This window comes from Cucurbita moschata, unplaced genomic scaffold (assembly GCF_002738365.1).
Source record: "Cucurbita moschata cultivar Rifu unplaced genomic scaffold, Cmos_1.0 Cmo_Scf00019, whole genome shotgun sequence".
Classification (NCBI taxonomy): domain Eukaryota; kingdom Viridiplantae; phylum Streptophyta; class Magnoliopsida; order Cucurbitales; family Cucurbitaceae; genus Cucurbita; species Cucurbita moschata.
In genome coordinates, this window is record NW_019268535.1 from 567,352 (window position 1) to 582,991 (window position 15,640).

The following is a 15,640-nucleotide window of genomic DNA, read 5'->3' on the forward strand; positions in this document are numbered from 1 at the left end:
ATATATATATATATATATATATATATATATATATATATATATATATATATAAAGAAATTTTTAGTTGGAGAGGGAGAAAAAGTAAGAAATTTTATTAACAAAGAATAGTCAGAAAGATTATAAAGGAACACAAATTAACTAGTAAGAGTAGAAGAAAAGTTTGATAAAAGTTCTAAATAGAAGGGAAGAAAATTCTCTGAAGAAAAATTTTGAACTGAAAAAAACAGAAAAGTGAGGGAAAAAAAAAAAAACAAATTTTAGAGAGGGAAATATGTTAAAGAGGAAAACAGATGTGTCCAGAAGAAAGTAACATTTTGATAGCATAAACCTAATTTTTTTTAACTCATCCTTTGGAAAGAAGGAAAAAAAAAAAAAATAAAATAAAACGTGCGTCCCATTTCAAAAACATGTTTCAAAATTAAAAATAAAACAGAAAATAGACAACTTCATCAAACAGTCAATTATCATATAAGCACCTTGTATTTCCATCTGAAGTCATCTGGAAATTGGTTGCTGCCCCAACACAACGTATGCAACGAACCGTGAAACGTTTGCAAACGTCTGACTGAAATCATATGCGAAGTTAATGTGCAAAAAACAGCATATAATGTTGATAAATAATAAGTGAAACACAAAGTTATAACTTATAAGGCAGTGTAGATAAATTACAGATCAGTATCCAGTACGAGATACACTAAGGGGCGTAAATTAGTCAAATGGACACCACATAAGCAAACAATAGATAAACTAAAGATTTGCAGCCAAGAATGATAAAAAAAGGTCACAGAAAAACTGACCCTATGAGCCAAGTAACGCCCAGTTTTCTTCAATGATGTACTTTTCATAGCATATCGGACTGTAATATTTGAGAGCTCAAGACTTGTGTGGCATACTATCCCTCTGTATCATTTTGGTCATCATCTCCTTCAGCTGACTGCTTCTGCTTTTCCTGTTCCTCTACCAAAAATTAAACAGGAAGAGAGTTCATAAAGCCAAGCAAGCACGGAGTTCCACATAACTTTCTACCATTTTTATGATTCATTATGATAATTAGTCTTGTAATAAGGGTATCCTGCATCGATTTGAATATAATCAAGTGTATAAGACATGTCCATTAAAGATTTAGTTTCAAATCCTTTACCTTATATTTGTGATATAATGTTCTTTTGAAAATAATTAAATAACTACGCTACCGGCCAACTAAAAGATGTCACAATCTTTGCTATAGCTTTCAATATCTTCATGAGTTGATCAGTATATATAATGTTCAAGATTAGAGGGTTATGGTTTAAACTGGCTCCATTCTACTCCAAGCACCACCACTTCCCTCGATACCCCAACTTCATGCCAAAACTGAGATTGACGACTCGTAAATCGTAAGACCCACAACTGATGACCAAATACAAAAAAGAAAATTGTAAGAAGCGTCTGCAGACCAAATACTCTAAATTAACCTTACAGAATTAAAATAACTCCAAGAATATATTTTATTTCATGCAATAATTCTTTAATCTATATGCTAATTGACTGTAGATATCAGACAAACAAAGCAAATAAATTTCAATTTGTTAAGTCCAGTTACACTACTACCAAATGAAGCAAGTAAAAGAACGAGAATAGAAAAGTGACTTATCAAGTTCGCATAGACCGCAAATCAAATATTTCTACTCACCCATAAGCTTATATAATGCTTTCTGAGTACGTCTTTCAAGCTTATCAAGCTTCTTCTGCACATCCCTTCTGAGGTCCCAGTTTGGTTTTTTTGGAGCAATATTCACAAATGGGTCCTATAATTTTGCCGATAGAATTTAGTCAACAGATTAATATCCAAAAATAGTCCAGTTTAAACACACACACACACACATAAGTCAAACTGACAAAATTACCTCTTTTAATTGTGGAGGTTCAGTAGCAACAGGGTCCTCAAACTTAGGTAATACAGGCGGGGCAAGCTTACCCTCCTGTAGCTCCTTATCATGAGGAACATAGTTCCGGAATTTCATACCAAGATTACTGAGAAAGGATAATGTCATAGTGAATCAAGAAAAAGAAAAAAAAAACGCCAATTTTTCAAATGAGTTGAAAATGACATCAAACTAAACAGATATTCAATGTGCAAAAGAACGTCATTTATATAGTAACACATTTTCCCCTTGCAAGGGACAAATCATATTGAAACATTTCGAAGGTAACCACCAAATATATCCTAAAAGATAAAAAAAGCTTAGTTATGCTGTATGTCGCCATCATTCACATCACATTATCATCATCCTAAACTCTACAAGCACAAATGTTATACACACACACACACACACAAAAAAAAAAAAAAAAAAAAAAAAAAAAAAAAAAAAAAAAAAAAAAAAAAAAAACGAAAGAAATAATTAAAAAGAAAGACTGAAAGAAATCTCATTGATGGGAGGATACTTCTATGAACATGCTTCACATGCATCATGTTAACATAAATTTGCAGCTTAGTTTCTAAAAGGACCTATTGTGGCCGTTTATGACTCTAGTCTACAAACAGAAAAACAAAACTTACTAAAGAAAGGAAAAAATCTTTTGTCGTTGCTGCCACAATAATGCAGATACTACTACTAAGGCTGTCAATTGTAACAAGTCCCAAATCAAGCTCTAGAGAGCTTGGCACACTGATCACACAGCATGCAAGTTGTCTGTGTAACATGTCCCAGGCCAGATTATAGAGGAACTTGGCTCACTATGTTAGCATGTAAATTCAGCACAGACTCCACCATAAAATAAACGAAAAAAAAAAGAGATAGTCAAACTATGGACACAGAGATAAAAGGGGCGGCTAAAGAAAGAGGAAGAGAAAGGGAGTGAGAGAGGTTAAGATAGGAGGTAAAAAGGTCAGGCAATAAGCATAAAGATAAATGAGGGTGGTTAAAGGCAGAGGAAGAAGGACATCGCCATTCCTATGAGGAGACAGACATTCAGAGTGGGTAAGTATGATGAGATCTACTATTTTCTCCTCTTCATCTCCTCCACAGTGTTATTTTCTATGGAATATTTGTTTTGTGGAGTCTCAGTCTCAAGGAGCTATGAGTAATAGAACTTTTTCTATAGACTGATGTAGCCTAAATGGATTATTGTGCATAAACTTTCTCAATTCCCTTCACGTTTCTGTATTCTTGAAGATTTTTATCTATAGATCGTAAAGGAGTAGAAATATAGTTTAGGAACCGACATTTGAAGAGGATATCATAGATTGGATCTTTTCAAGCACAACTAAAGGAGGTTAGAGGGGATATCATAGGTTGGATCTTTAAAAGCACAACTAAAGGAGGATAGAGAGGATATTACAGTCAGAGAAATCAAATTGAAGCTACCTGTACTATACAAACCTGCTTACAAGTAAAGTGATCCACGAATAGAAGAAAAACATTTCAAAATTTCAGCAATATAATCATTACTAGTATTCGACTTACTCGAGAAATTGAAACAAAAAACTTCTAGAAAAAGTAACTTCTAGTACAGCAGTTAATCTTTGGTGGAAGAAAAACGATACACACTCACATTTCTTCGGTATCTGCGGCAGCGCCATTCTCTTGATCCTCTCCTCCAGAAGTTTTCTCATCTGGAGCGTTTAACAGTTCCTGAGCAGCTCTTAGAGCTCTCAATCTCTCTTGACGTGCTGCAGCAACTTGTTCGACGGAGTCTTCTTCAGTTGCCATTGCCTATTGTACGTAAAATATCTGAAAAGAAAAGAAAATCACTCTAGCCTGTTCTCGATAAAGAAAGTATGACTAAGTAATCGCAAAATGGAAATTGAAGAAAGACTAAGGTATTACAAGTCATTTGCAAAGTCATATTTCATCTATTTAACCTTCGAGATAGCCATAGATTACGAAAAATCTCACGAGGAAGCGAAAGAAAGAGTAGACAGCGGAAGGAGCACCACAAAGAAGGCGGAAAAGCGAGAGAAACAATTATACACGAAAGATACTTACGGAAAAACTCGAGAGGAATAACAGCTATAAGTCACTTGCAAAGTCAACACTCACATATTTCATCTAATTAACCTTCGAGATAGCCATAGATGACGAAAATTCATCACAAGGAAGCGAAAGAAGAGTAGACAGCGGCAGGAGCAACACAAAGAAGGCGGAAAAGCGAGAGAAAAAATTATACTCGCAAGATACTTACAGAAAAACTCGAGAGGAATAACAGCTTTCTTCACAAAATTGCACTTGCAAGAGCTGCTTCAGAAGCTTCAAGCAATGGCAGACGAGAGAAAGCGGAGAGTTTCTGGCGCAAAAGCCCTGGCAGTAGAGAGGAAACGGAGAGTTTCTGGCGCAAAAACCCTCTGATACTGATCTGGCTTTCTTGACATCAGCTATATATACCCGCCCCGGATCCTTGAGGCCCACATTACAATCGGATCCGCTTATGAAATTTTATTAAGCTAAATTGTATATATATAATTAATGATCAATTTTGCCCCCCCTTTTTTTTTTATATATATATTATTATATAATTTTTTTTTTTACCATTATTCTTTTAAAAGCTTTAATCACTTTTTTTTTTCTTTTCCAAACTTGTTTAATTTTTTCGTCCTATGTTCGAAAGATTTATATTTTAATAGTAATTTTGAAAAGATATTTTTAAACAATTGATATACTTTTAAATAATTTAGCCATTAAAGTACATAATTTTATTTTATTTTTAATTATGGGAGGAAATAATTGGCACTCAAACAAATAATTTATTTTCTTTGTATCCAATATAATTATTTATACATTTATTGTCCACCAAATTGATAATTTGGTGTTTTATTAGACAAAATAATAATAATTATATACCTAACAGATATGTAATGGCCAAAACTCACCGCTAGCAAATATTGTCTACTTTGATCCATTACGTATCGCCATCAGCCTGACGATTTTCACAATATTGTCCACTTTGACCCATTACGTATCGCCATCAGCCTGACGATTTTCACAATATTGTCCACTTTGACCCATTACGTATCGCCATCAGCCTGACGATTTTCACAATATTGTCCACTTTGACCCCTTACGTATCGCCATCAGCCTGACGATTTTCACAATATTGTCCACTTTGACCTATTACGTATCGCCATCAGCCTCACAATTTCCACACTATTTTCACGATGTAAGATCTCATAATCCACCTCCTTGAAGACCCAACATGCTCGTTGGCACAATATCCACCTTCTTGAGAACCCAACATGCTCGCTGGTACAGTATCCACCTCCTTGAGGGCTCAACATCCTAGCTGGCACACTACCCACCTCCCTCGAGAGCCCAACATATCCTCGCTAGCACACTATCCACCTCCCTGGAGGGCCCAACATCCTCGCTGGCATAGTACCCAATATCAAACTCTAATACCATTTGTAAAAGCTCAAGCTCATCGCTAGCAAATATTATCTACTTCAGGCTCTAACACTATTTGTAAAAGCTCAAGCTCATCGCCAGCAAATATTATCTACTTTGACTCGTTACATATCTACTAGGAAGAAGTTTTCGGAATCTCACACTAGACAGCCGGTACAAAATAACTATTTTTTTAAAATTTTTTTTTAAATATATATTCATGAGAGTTGAAGTGAGATGGTATGCAATTTGTCTATTCTCATAGGACAACATTAAATTCTCTTAGCAAATAAAATATCCGAAATATTTCAATTTCAAATATGTAATATATTCATAACGAATATAATGCCCGCCATCTAAACAAAGCTGTAAAATGCGATGAAAGGTTAAAGCTAAAAACCGTTTGACAGCTTTTTGTTCTTGATGGTCCACAATTAATGAATCACAGGCTTTAGAGGATGGGCTCTCAACTTCGACAAGTCCAAATTTGAATCAAGTTCTTCATCTAGCTCCCCAACAATGCTTCTGCAGAAAATTAAGAGCATTATGAGTTTCATTCTAATGTAAAAACAAGGAATGAATGAATAGCTCTCTACCATAATCACTATTCATGTTATACAAGATTTTAAAAATAGTTAGTTGAACATGTTTTCACAGCACTCTTTGTTTTAGGAACTAATATCACGTTTTGTTCGTTGCACGGGCACACAATCTTCTTAGAGTTCGAACTTCAATAACACGTCGAGTGTGAAAGCTCAAACTTCTAGCTTCTTGGTTGAGGATATACATAGTTCACATCATTTGTTATGCATGCATACTTTTGTTTAGAGTTCAATAACATGTCGTTATACGTGCATACTTTTGTTTAGAGTTCAATAACATGTGCTTATACGTGCATACTTTTGTTTAGAGTTCAATAACATGTGATTATACGTGCATACTTTTGTTTAGAGTTCAATAACATGAGGTGAGAGAGATTCAAACTTGTAACCTTTTGGTTGAAAGTATATACCTTAACTAGTTGAGCTACGTTCAGATATTCAGGTTAGCATGTGTAGAGAGAGTAAACTAAAATGAGACGGTAACTTACATATTGTCGCCTCTGATTATATATAGACCCAAAACAAGTTGCTGAACTCCTTCCTGCAGAACAAGAGAAGAATCGAGTTATAAAAACGGAATGCAAAGGAAAAATGCTCTACCTTAAATCCCTTGAAATCCATCAAGTCGGAATCTTCTTGTGAATTTTCCGAAACCCATATTCCGAACAAAAATTTAAACCGAGAATCATCCTAATATTAATCAAAAAATTGATATAAGCAAACAACTATGATGGGCCCTGAGATCAATGGGGGTAATAATAATTTCACAAAACAAAGGCCTATATGGTGAATAATTGAAAATGAATATAAAACAAAAAATGAAACTAGATTTTTTACATTGTCCACTGCATAGAATAAGGACCAACAGTCGATGAAAGAGAAATAGAATGTAGAAAATTAGCTATAGTTTTTTTTTTTCGATTGCACCAACAGTCGATGAAAGAGAAATAGAACGTAGAAAATTCCATCTAAGTTACATGGTCAGCATACAAACCTTGGTCGAGTAAACACGTTCATGAGATTCATCGAGGATAATATTTGTAGCCTGGTCAAATCCTTTCAACACTCCCTGAATGAAGTATCGTTAATATAGACACGAATTGGGTGGATGAAATATCAGTCAACTGGAAGATAGTTCATGAACATACCACTATATTGCGGCCATCATTAGTGATAACTGATATTGTTTCTAAAAAAATTAAAAGGTAAAGTCAGTCAACTGAAATTGAATTCAACATGAACTTTAAATACATTAGTTTCTCAGAACCACCCCATTTACATCTGAAATCGTTCTATACCAAAATGTATGATATTCTAAATTTCCTTGTTTCTTTTAATATATATCTACGAGTGTTTTGGCTAGCTAACGCACTTCTCAAGTGTTCTCACAGGACGTCTAATCCTACTACATTTGGCTATCCAGATAACTTGTAGGATATTAAATTCTAGGTAGGTGGTCATCATGCTTGAACTCACCCCGTCTAAGCCTTTAGTTTTTACATGGACATGTGTGTTAGATTGAACACGACTCTCCACAATGGTATGATATTGTCCACTTTGAGCATAATCTCTCATGGCTTTGTTTTGGGCTTCCCCAAAAGGCCTCGTACCAATGGAGAGAGTATTCTTTGATTATAAACCCATGATCGTTCCCTAAATTAGCCATGTGGGACTAGTGGGATTTTCATCATCCAACACCTCCCCTCGAACAAAGTACGCCTCCCCTTAATCGAGGCTTGACTCATTTTTCTTTTGGAGTCTTAGTCATTTTTTACTATGCCTTCGAGGAGGCTCGACTCCTTTTCTTTTTGGAGTCCTTTGTTCGACGTTTGAGGATTCTATTGGCATGGCTAAGTTTAGGGCATGGCTTTGATACCATGTTAGACGAACACGACTCTCCACAATGGTATGATATTGTCCACTTTGAGCATAAGTTCTCGTGGCTTTGCTTTGGGCTTCCCCAAAAGGCTTCATACCAATGGAGAGAGTATTATTTGATTATAAACCCATGATCATTCCCTAAATTAGCCGACGTGGGACTAGTGAGATTTTCATCATCCAACAGTGTGATGGATAATATTCTAGGTTTCATTAAATCAAACAGAAAATAGTACAAAAAGGAACTTTTGAATCTCCCAGAACAATTCATAACCAGCTCAAAAGAAGACATTCATTCAATTTGCATGCCTCAGAAGATCAATACTATCCTCTAGAGAAAAAATAATTATCTCATTTTCACACTGTATGAACTACATATACGTATACAAACAAAGAGTTTGAGGGATTATTAATGAGATAACTTACGATCAACCAGTGATTCAAGTCCAGGTCCACTTGCCATTTTGAAGACCCTTACAATGAGCTACGAGTTATTCTCTATTATCCGATCAGCTAGATCCGATCCAAAACAACAAGGAAAATGAAAAACCATTACATTTCAGGCACAAATTAGGCATCACACTTATAATGCGCTACTTCAAGCTTAAATTCCACGCAAGTAGTCGAAGTTGCAGGATTGAAAGAGATGTATGGCGTAAAATATGAGGGGAAAAATGGCGGCACGGAGTAGGAAGAGAAGAAGAACGAGGAGCGAAGAATTGCAAAGAAAAAGTAAAGAGTTAGGAATTTCCTTACCAGAAATCAACTAGCTTCAATCTTCCCTAATTTCACGCCAACGACTGCAAGTGAAATCTGCGTCTTCCTCCGAAATGTACAAATATATATCTGGTTGAGGTTGTTCTGTCAATCAAAACAACTCCTACAAGCTAGGATTCAAAAAGAGAATTGGATAATGCCATTGATTACTTCGACTCATGGCAGTTCGTGAAGTCCAAATTTACAGCAACTGATTTTTTTTTCTTTTGCTATTCTGCTACTTTTATAGAATATTAGTACAGTAAAATCAAAATAAATCCTCATTTCTTTCATTAGACGAGTCCTAATTTGAGTTTTTCAAGTGAGAAAAAAGACAGAGATGGAGATTAGGAGAGTACCAGTAACAACTAGAAGATCGATACAACTCTCTAGGAGAGAGGCTGCGACAGCACAAGCGGAAGAAAAATGACGACGGCGGCGGCACTGAACGGGTGAGAGGCGGCGGAGGCGGTGACACTAAGCTGCTGAAATGGAGGAGATGCCGGCGTGAAGAAGAGGAGGATGCAGCAGAGGACGAAAGGGTTTTAGGTCTCCCATTCTTTTATGTATTTCATAGTATTTATTTATTTTTATTTACGCTTTTCTAATTTGTATTATTTAAACAAAAATATTTTGAAAATTTTTATTTTTTATCTTTTATTACAGACATACTAAAATATAAAATTTAACGCGAAAAGGATATTTAATATTATTTATAATTCTTTTAATTTGTATGTGTTGTCCGTCAAGTTATTTTTTATTGAAATAAATCTTTATGGAATTTTCTTTTTGGAATAAATTTCATAATTAATGAGTAAAAATGAAACATTTCATAGTTAAATCCTTAATTTAATTTCGTAAAATTTGATTAATGTGGCAAAAAAATAGATTAATTATAAAGAATAATATTTAAAGATACTTGAACAAATTAAATAAAATAAAATTAATTGAAAGGAATAATATTTAAGGAGCTTTTGATGTTGAATGAAAGATCCAAAATAATTAAAAATAATAATTTCCCCTTTTTCAATTTGAATTGACGATGCCCTGGATTTAAGCCTGCCATTACCATCCGCAACATATCAAGATATTCGAAACCTACCTATCACCTACACCTTCCCATTACCATCCTCTACGTATCGAGATATTCAGAACCTACCTATCATCTACAGCTTCATTTTCTTTGAGATGAAAATTAGATCGAGATACTCCTTTTTGTTATTATTTTTTTTTAAAAGCCAAATCTAAAAGATATGTATCGAAAAAATAGACAATATTTACTAACAATGAGTTTAAACGGTTAAAAATAGTATCAGAGTCAACAGACACCAGACGATGTGTTACAAATAGTATCGAGTCAAATAGACACCAGACGATGTGTTACAAATAGTATCAGAGTCAGATAGACACCAAACGATGTGTTACAAATAGTATCAGAGTCAGATAGACACCCGATGTGTTACAAATAGTATCAAAGTCAGACAGACACCAGACGATGTTTTACAAAAAAGTATCAGAGTCAGACAGACACCAGAAGATGTGTTACAAATAGTAATAGAGTCAGGCAGACACTAGACAATACGTTACAAATAGTATCAGAGTCAGACAGACACCACCAGACAATATGTTACAAATAGTATTAGAGTCAGACAGACACCAGACGATGTGTTACAATTAGTATCAGAGTCAGACAGACACCAGACGATGTGTTACAATTAGTATCAGAGTCAAACATACACCAGATGATGTGTTACAAATAGTATCGGAGTCAGACAGACACCAGACGATGTGTTACAAATAGTATCAGAGTCAAACAGACACCAGACGATGTGTTACAAATAGTTCAGAGTCAAACAGACACCAGACGATGTATTACAAATAGTTCAGAGTCAAACAGACACCAGACGATGTATTACAAATAGCATCAGAATCAGACAGACACCAGAAGATGTGTTACAAATAGCATCAGAATCAGACAGACACTAGACGATGTGTTTCAAATAGTATCAGAGTCAGACAGACACCAGACGATGTGTTACAAATAGTATCAAAGTCAGATAGACACCAGACGATGTGTTTCAAATAGTATCAGAGTCAGACAGACACCAGACGATGTGTTTCAAATAGTATCAGAGTCAGACAGACACCAGACGATGTGCCTCAAATAGTATCAGAGTCAAACAAACACATGTGCCTCAAATAGTATCAGAGTCAACAAATACCAGACCAATAAATACTAGACGATGTGCTTGGGAGGATGCTAGACTCCCAAAGGAGGTGACTCATGGAATCCAACATCAGTTGGAGAGAGGGGAACGAGTCCCTATTTCAAAATCCTTAAAAAGAAAGCCTGGAGAGGACAAAACCTACCGACGACAGACTTATCTAAATCATTAAACAATAAATTTTACCATTCCCAAAAAAAAAAAAAAAAAAATTAAATTTTAGAACAATCACAAATGCACAAATTAGCCAATTGGAAGATAGATTTTTCTAAATTATCTCCATTTTCATTTGCACTATTGTAAAATGAAGGTTTAAGATAAATAAACAATAAACTACATATCATATCATTGAATGTAAATCAAAATTCGAACAAAACCAAAGTAATTGCAAGGATTAGGTCAACCTTACTTGTGGGACTTAGCCAACTTCTTCTTCCTCTTCTTCACAGCCTTTGGAACCTTGTTTTTGCGGGACTCTCTCTTCTCTTCCTTCACCTTCTTTTTGTTCTCTTTTCTAGCAGCTTTCCTCTCAGCTGGTGTTTGAGTCGTCGTCTCAGTTGAAGAACTTGGTCCGTCTTCTTCTTCCGACTCATCCGAGCTCTCTTCATCTGACTCTGACACTGATTCGGTTTCCTTCTCGCAAGAATTTGACAAACCGGTTAAATTTTCGGACTGTTCAATCGGGTCTGTGTCGTGTTCTAGCTCTGATGCAGGTTGAACTCTTGGAAGAGCCTGTTTTAACCCTGTAATGGTCTTGTAGTACATATCTTCAGTGTTCTGACCACTTGTTAAACGTATTACATCCTCCTCAGCATGTTTGACACTATCCAAGGTCTTCGGAATATACGACTGGAATCGAGGCGAAAAAGATTAAAATTATATTGCAGTAAGCCAAGAACTGTAATTAAACCGCTCATCGACCAACAGATCGCAAGGACTCGGCCTTCAATTCTATCGTAAAATGAACCTATAAAACCATGGTTGATAACTACAAGTACAAATTACCTGCACAAATACAGAATCTGCAATCTCATCCTCCACTGATATATCACCTCTTGCCGAGATTTTTTCTTGCAGCTGCAATTTATAAGACATGGTAAAAGACAGAACTTTTCTAAAATTAATCATAATAGTAACAATTAAAATCGAACCTCCTCCAGATAACTATCAATCGTCTCATCAGTGAGGCATGGATCGACTATAAAATCGAACAGTTCTCGAATTGTCATTACAGCAACACCATGTTTTTTGAAGAAATCCTGTTTGTCAGTACACCAAGTATCCTCTCAAAGTCACTCCATCAAAAGTTCAAAACATAGGAAGAAGTCAAGGAAAAAACCGAAGAAGACTTACAGAAACGTGAAGACAATCTTCACGAAGGAAATCGAGGGCATGAGGGTGGTCAAGATCAACAGATTGAGAAACATCTATAATATAAAGGTGACCCTGTGATGCAAGAAAGACACAGGCATTAGTTTTCCCATAATGCCATTGTCGAACCAACAACTATCGCAATTGCTAACCTCAAAATAAAGTATGTTATATTCACTAAGATCTCCATGCACTAGCTTGCATTTCTGGTAGAGGGTCCGCATTGTAATAATAACCTGAAAAATGCAAAGAAAAAGTACCAAATCGAAACGATGTAAGCAATTTTTTTTTTCTCGACCGTCTTAATCAGCCTCTTGTTGCTGAAAAAGTTGACTAGCTACTGATTTTCCTTTTTAACATTGATTATGTACATAGTATCACTATTTTATTTATCACTAAACAGTCAAAGCTCCAGAACTATCAGTCTCTATGATTAGCTTCTGGGTTCTTAAAAAATTATGGTTGAAGCAGGGAAATGGAGGTGCAGCAATAATTAAGCTATTTGCGGCTTGACTCGGTGACAACGTTTATAGATACAAACATACCTCCAAATAACTTTCACGTAACCTGTTTAACGACAAGGCAGCGTCCTTGAGACGAGGTGCAGCCCAACCTGTCTTACCTACAAAAAAGGAAAAAGAAAATCAACGGGGCCTTTTATTCAAGATGTGACTCAAAAACAGATGCCAGTCATACAGCAAGTTGCTAGATGAAATTAGTCGTTGCAAAATTAGAATGATTTAGACATGTTGGTCATGCCTTTTCTTCTAGAACCAAGTGCCAGTGATAAACTCAAAATCAAACAAGAAAACCTCCCAGGCTATCCATCCAAGCTACTGTATCTGTCAATTATTGATTATTATGAACAACACATACCGATAAATTCCATGACCAACACATGCAGTCTCAAGAGGAGAGGAGTCGGGCATCTAATTCCTGCAGCTTTTAACCTGAAAATTCCATGTCCAACCCGATCAATTTTTTAGTAAATGTTATAGATAATGGAGGTCTCTTATGAACGACAAATAGTTGGTGTAGTTACCTCATCAAGTTCCTCATTTCCTTCTCGGCCCATGTCTTAACCATTTTCCTGGGATTATGCCTGCAATATCCATGTCGGAAACGGTAGTCGCCTTGGACATAGCGATCCCTATCCCTGAAATTGATGAGCATAATAAACTAAGCTCAGGACATCAATGCAAACGATCAACAAGTTCCAAACAATTACAGTGGAAAGAAGATCACAAAATTGTAAGGCAAGTTTCGACTCAGATAGAAGGGACAAACCAAACTACGAAAATCATTCTCGTGCACAATTCAAACTAACAAAATAAAAAAAAAAAAAATTATCATCACTGCTGAACCTAATTAGTAAAATCTATGAATATAGCCAAAGCAATGATCTGCAAATCAAACTAAAGAGAGTCACAACATACTTGAACACCAAAACTGAAGTTTTGTAGATTTTGACAGCGAATTCTTGCCCATCAGATTTTGTTGCATGATAGACATTGGCCTGTAGATTATACACAGAAAAAGACAAATGCAGCCATTAATGTCATGAAAAACATAGGATCATAAAAAGATTTCTATGCTTCATTTACAAAATAAATTATACGATACTTACTTCTTTCCCAGTAGAAATGCAGCCATTAATGTCATGAAAAACGCCTCGATTGAGCATCTTGAATAAAACCATCCGAGTTCTAGGATCTATTGCCTGCAGCAGTCATGCATTTGATGATATAAATACTAATTGTGCACAAGGGGATTGGATTGTTTCAGACAAAACCAAGACAATATTATCACCACCGACCTGTTCGACAGTTGCACGATCAGCTTTCTCTGTAGTTTTCGTTTTTCCTATCGCCATTTCCTTGACACTGTCTCGAATGGCAGTGGTAACAGAGTTTGACATTCCTACATTAAACCTCCCTTCCCATTCCTACATTAACAAACAATTAAGATGTAATTCGAGCAAGGGATGACACAACCAACAATAGAAAATCAGAAGAATTAAGTATAATATACCCCAAGAGGTGAAGCTCGAATATGATTGGTAAACTTCTGGTTTCGATTTGAGAGAGGTTGAAGAGTTGAGGAATTATGACGAGAATAAAGCCCACCATGAGCATTAGGACGCCAAGCATTGAGTGAAAAAGCCCCATCTGCCTCACGATCTTCCTTAGCATCCAACCAGTCCAATGCTTCTCCAATCTCAGAGTCTGATGACCACGAAAGGTCATCCTCTTCATCATCTTCTTCCACTGGCTCCTCATTATTCCTTGTTGAAGGTTCGATTTCCTCTAGCTTCTCTTCCACTGCAGACATATCTGCTGCTCCCACCAGCGTTGATTCTGTATCATTGACAAGAACATTCAGGAACTTTTAATTTCGCAAACAATAGAAAAAGAACAAAAATAGGGACTCGGCTCAAGGTTATTATAAGGAAAAGTTACGTATCTGGAGCTAACTACCGATTCTCGAGTTGGTGTCTACCATGTATTCCATTAACAAACCTTTTACAAGGTCTAATTTGAGTTTTTCAAGGAAGAAGGAAAAACATGGATGGAGATAGGGAGAATACCGGTAACTGAGTAAGTAACCGATTCAATATGGAGAGTACGGTGACGAAGGACGACGGCGGCGGTGGCGGCAACGACTCAGAGATGCTTAAAGAGGAGCCGGGAAAGACGAAGGGGAGCACAGCGAGGGAGATGAAAGGGGTTTAGGGTAGGGGTGTACATTCAACCCGGAAACCCGACAACCCGGACCATTATAAATTCAAAGTAATATAACAAAAATAAATTTTTTTCCATGTTAATAGGTTTGCCAGAGTGTTTTTTCGGCCTGTCTAAGAATCCTCACGCCCGAGTTCGACTCCAGTCAAGTGCATATTTTCTTTTATTATTTTGTTTAGTTCCTCCTTTTATATATATATTTTAAAAATAACTTAATACGGTGGCATGAAAAGACGAAGGACGACGGCGTAGGCGGCGGCGAAGACTCTGAGAATGCTTAAATGGAGGAGGAGCCGGCGGGAAAGACGAAGGGGAGCACGTGAGAGCGAGGGAGATGAAAGGGGTTTAGGGTTTCTTGTTTCTTTTTTCTTTTATTTCCTTTTTTATTTTGTTATTCCATACTAAATTAATAAAATTATTCTAAACTTTATACTTTGTAAAAAAATATATATATATCAATTAACTTTTAAATATTTTGATAATCGTTCAACTTAAAAAAAATATATAAAATATATAATTAAGTAGATATGAAAATTGTTATTATTATTTCAAAAATATTTTTAATTACCTTTTAAAAATATCCTTTAATTTAAAACAATTGCATTAATACCTTTTTAATCTACAATCCAACCGACCGACCCATGTACACCCCTAATAAAAAGTATCAATCTAACTAATTCAAAATATCCTATAAAGTTCGGCTGCCT

General features: G+C 35.7%; 3 protein-coding genes across 12 annotated transcripts in view; all 3 read right to left on the bottom strand.

Annotated features, from left to right (window-relative positions):
- The window catches only part of LOC111457177 (coiled-coil domain-containing protein 12-like), a 6,054-nt gene extending 1,722 nt beyond the window's left edge, over positions 1 to 4,332 (bottom strand). The window contains exons 1-6 of one of the 5 annotated variants that reach the window (XR_002712879.1): positions 4,165 to 4,332; positions 3,535 to 3,713; positions 1,887 to 2,013; positions 1,673 to 1,787; positions 798 to 957; positions 477 to 565 (exon numbers count right to left, since the gene is read on the bottom strand). Coding sequence is in view for 4 of the 5 variants with exons in the window: in XM_023099345.1 (XP_022955113.1) it covers positions 893 to 957; positions 1,673 to 1,787; positions 1,887 to 2,013; positions 3,535 to 3,692 (465 nt within the window). In the remaining variant the exon portion in view is untranslated. Of the gene's footprint in view, positions 1 to 476; positions 566 to 625; positions 958 to 1,672; positions 1,788 to 1,886; positions 2,014 to 3,534; positions 3,714 to 3,968; positions 3,995 to 4,164 lie in introns of those variants that run through there. The other 4 variants (XM_023099345.1, XM_023099343.1, XM_023099344.1 and 1 more) reach the window with 4 other exon arrangements.
- Positions 4,333 to 5,598: 1,266 nt separating this feature from the next.
- On the bottom strand, positions 5,599 to 9,171 carry LOC111457194 (sm-like protein LSM8). Of its 5 annotated transcripts, none has more exons than XM_023099368.1 (7): positions 8,956 to 9,171; positions 8,598 to 8,720; positions 8,267 to 8,361; positions 7,111 to 7,151; positions 6,957 to 7,031; positions 6,451 to 6,503; positions 5,599 to 5,885 (listed from the first exon to the last, which is right to left on the bottom strand). In XM_023099368.1, exons 3-7 carry the CDS (start codon positions 8,301 to 8,303, stop codon positions 5,795 to 5,797), a joined length of 297 nt encoding a protein of 98 aa, XP_022955136.1. In that variant the 5' UTR covers positions 8,304 to 8,361; positions 8,598 to 8,720; positions 8,956 to 9,171; the 3' UTR covers positions 5,599 to 5,794. The 5 variants fall into 5 exon arrangements, with proteins under 5 accessions (XP_022955136.1, XP_022955139.1, XP_022955138.1 ...); XM_023099371.1 differs by having other exon boundaries at positions 8,598 to 8,686; positions 8,956 to 9,163; XM_023099370.1 differs by having other exon boundaries at positions 8,598 to 8,701; positions 8,956 to 9,163.
- Positions 9,172 to 11,064: 1,893 nt separating this feature from the next.
- Positions 11,065 to 14,929, bottom strand: LOC111457183 (serine/threonine-protein kinase RIO1-like). 2 transcript variants are annotated; one of them, XM_023099354.1, is made up of 13 exons: positions 14,780 to 14,929; positions 14,224 to 14,549; positions 14,009 to 14,137; positions 13,820 to 13,912; positions 13,629 to 13,708; positions 13,235 to 13,348; positions 13,069 to 13,142; positions 12,738 to 12,814; positions 12,345 to 12,428; positions 12,175 to 12,267; positions 11,973 to 12,080; positions 11,827 to 11,898; positions 11,065 to 11,670 (listed from the first exon to the last, which is right to left on the bottom strand). In XM_023099354.1, exons 2-13 carry the CDS (start codon positions 14,521 to 14,523, stop codon positions 11,227 to 11,229), a joined length of 1,668 nt encoding a protein of 555 aa, XP_022955122.1. In that variant the 5' UTR covers positions 14,524 to 14,549; positions 14,780 to 14,929; the 3' UTR covers positions 11,065 to 11,226. The 2 variants fall into 2 exon arrangements, with proteins under 2 accessions (XP_022955122.1, XP_022955121.1); XM_023099353.1 differs by lacking the exon at positions 14,780 to 14,929 and adding an exon at positions 14,670 to 14,768.
- Positions 14,930 to 15,640: the final 711 nt, after the last annotated feature.

Excerpts from the sequence above, each read along its gene's own strand:
- LOC111457194 (XM_023099368.1), bottom strand. The coding sequence starts at position 8,303 with ATGGCAAGTGGACCTGGACTTGAATCACTGGTTGATC. Across the intron at positions 7,032-7,110 it reads ATGATGGCCGCAATATAGTG|GGAGTGTTGAAAGGATTTGA; the intron begins GTATGTTCATGA and ends TACTTCATTCAG. Across the intron at positions 6,504-6,956 it reads AACGTGTTTACTCGACCAAG|GAAGGAGTTCAGCAACTTGT; the intron begins GTTTGTATGCTG and ends CTTGTTCTGCAG.
- LOC111457183 (XM_023099353.1), bottom strand. The coding sequence starts at position 14,703 with ATGGAATACATGGTAGACACCAACTCGAGAATCG. Across the intron at positions 14,550-14,669 it reads AGACACCAACTCGAGAATCG|AATCAACGCTGGTGGGAGCA; the intron begins GTAGTTAGCTCC and ends TCAATGATACAG. Across the intron at positions 13,349-13,628 it reads ACTTCAGTTTTGGTGTTCAA|GGATAGGGATCGCTATGTCC; the intron begins GTATGTTGTGAC and ends CATCAATTTCAG.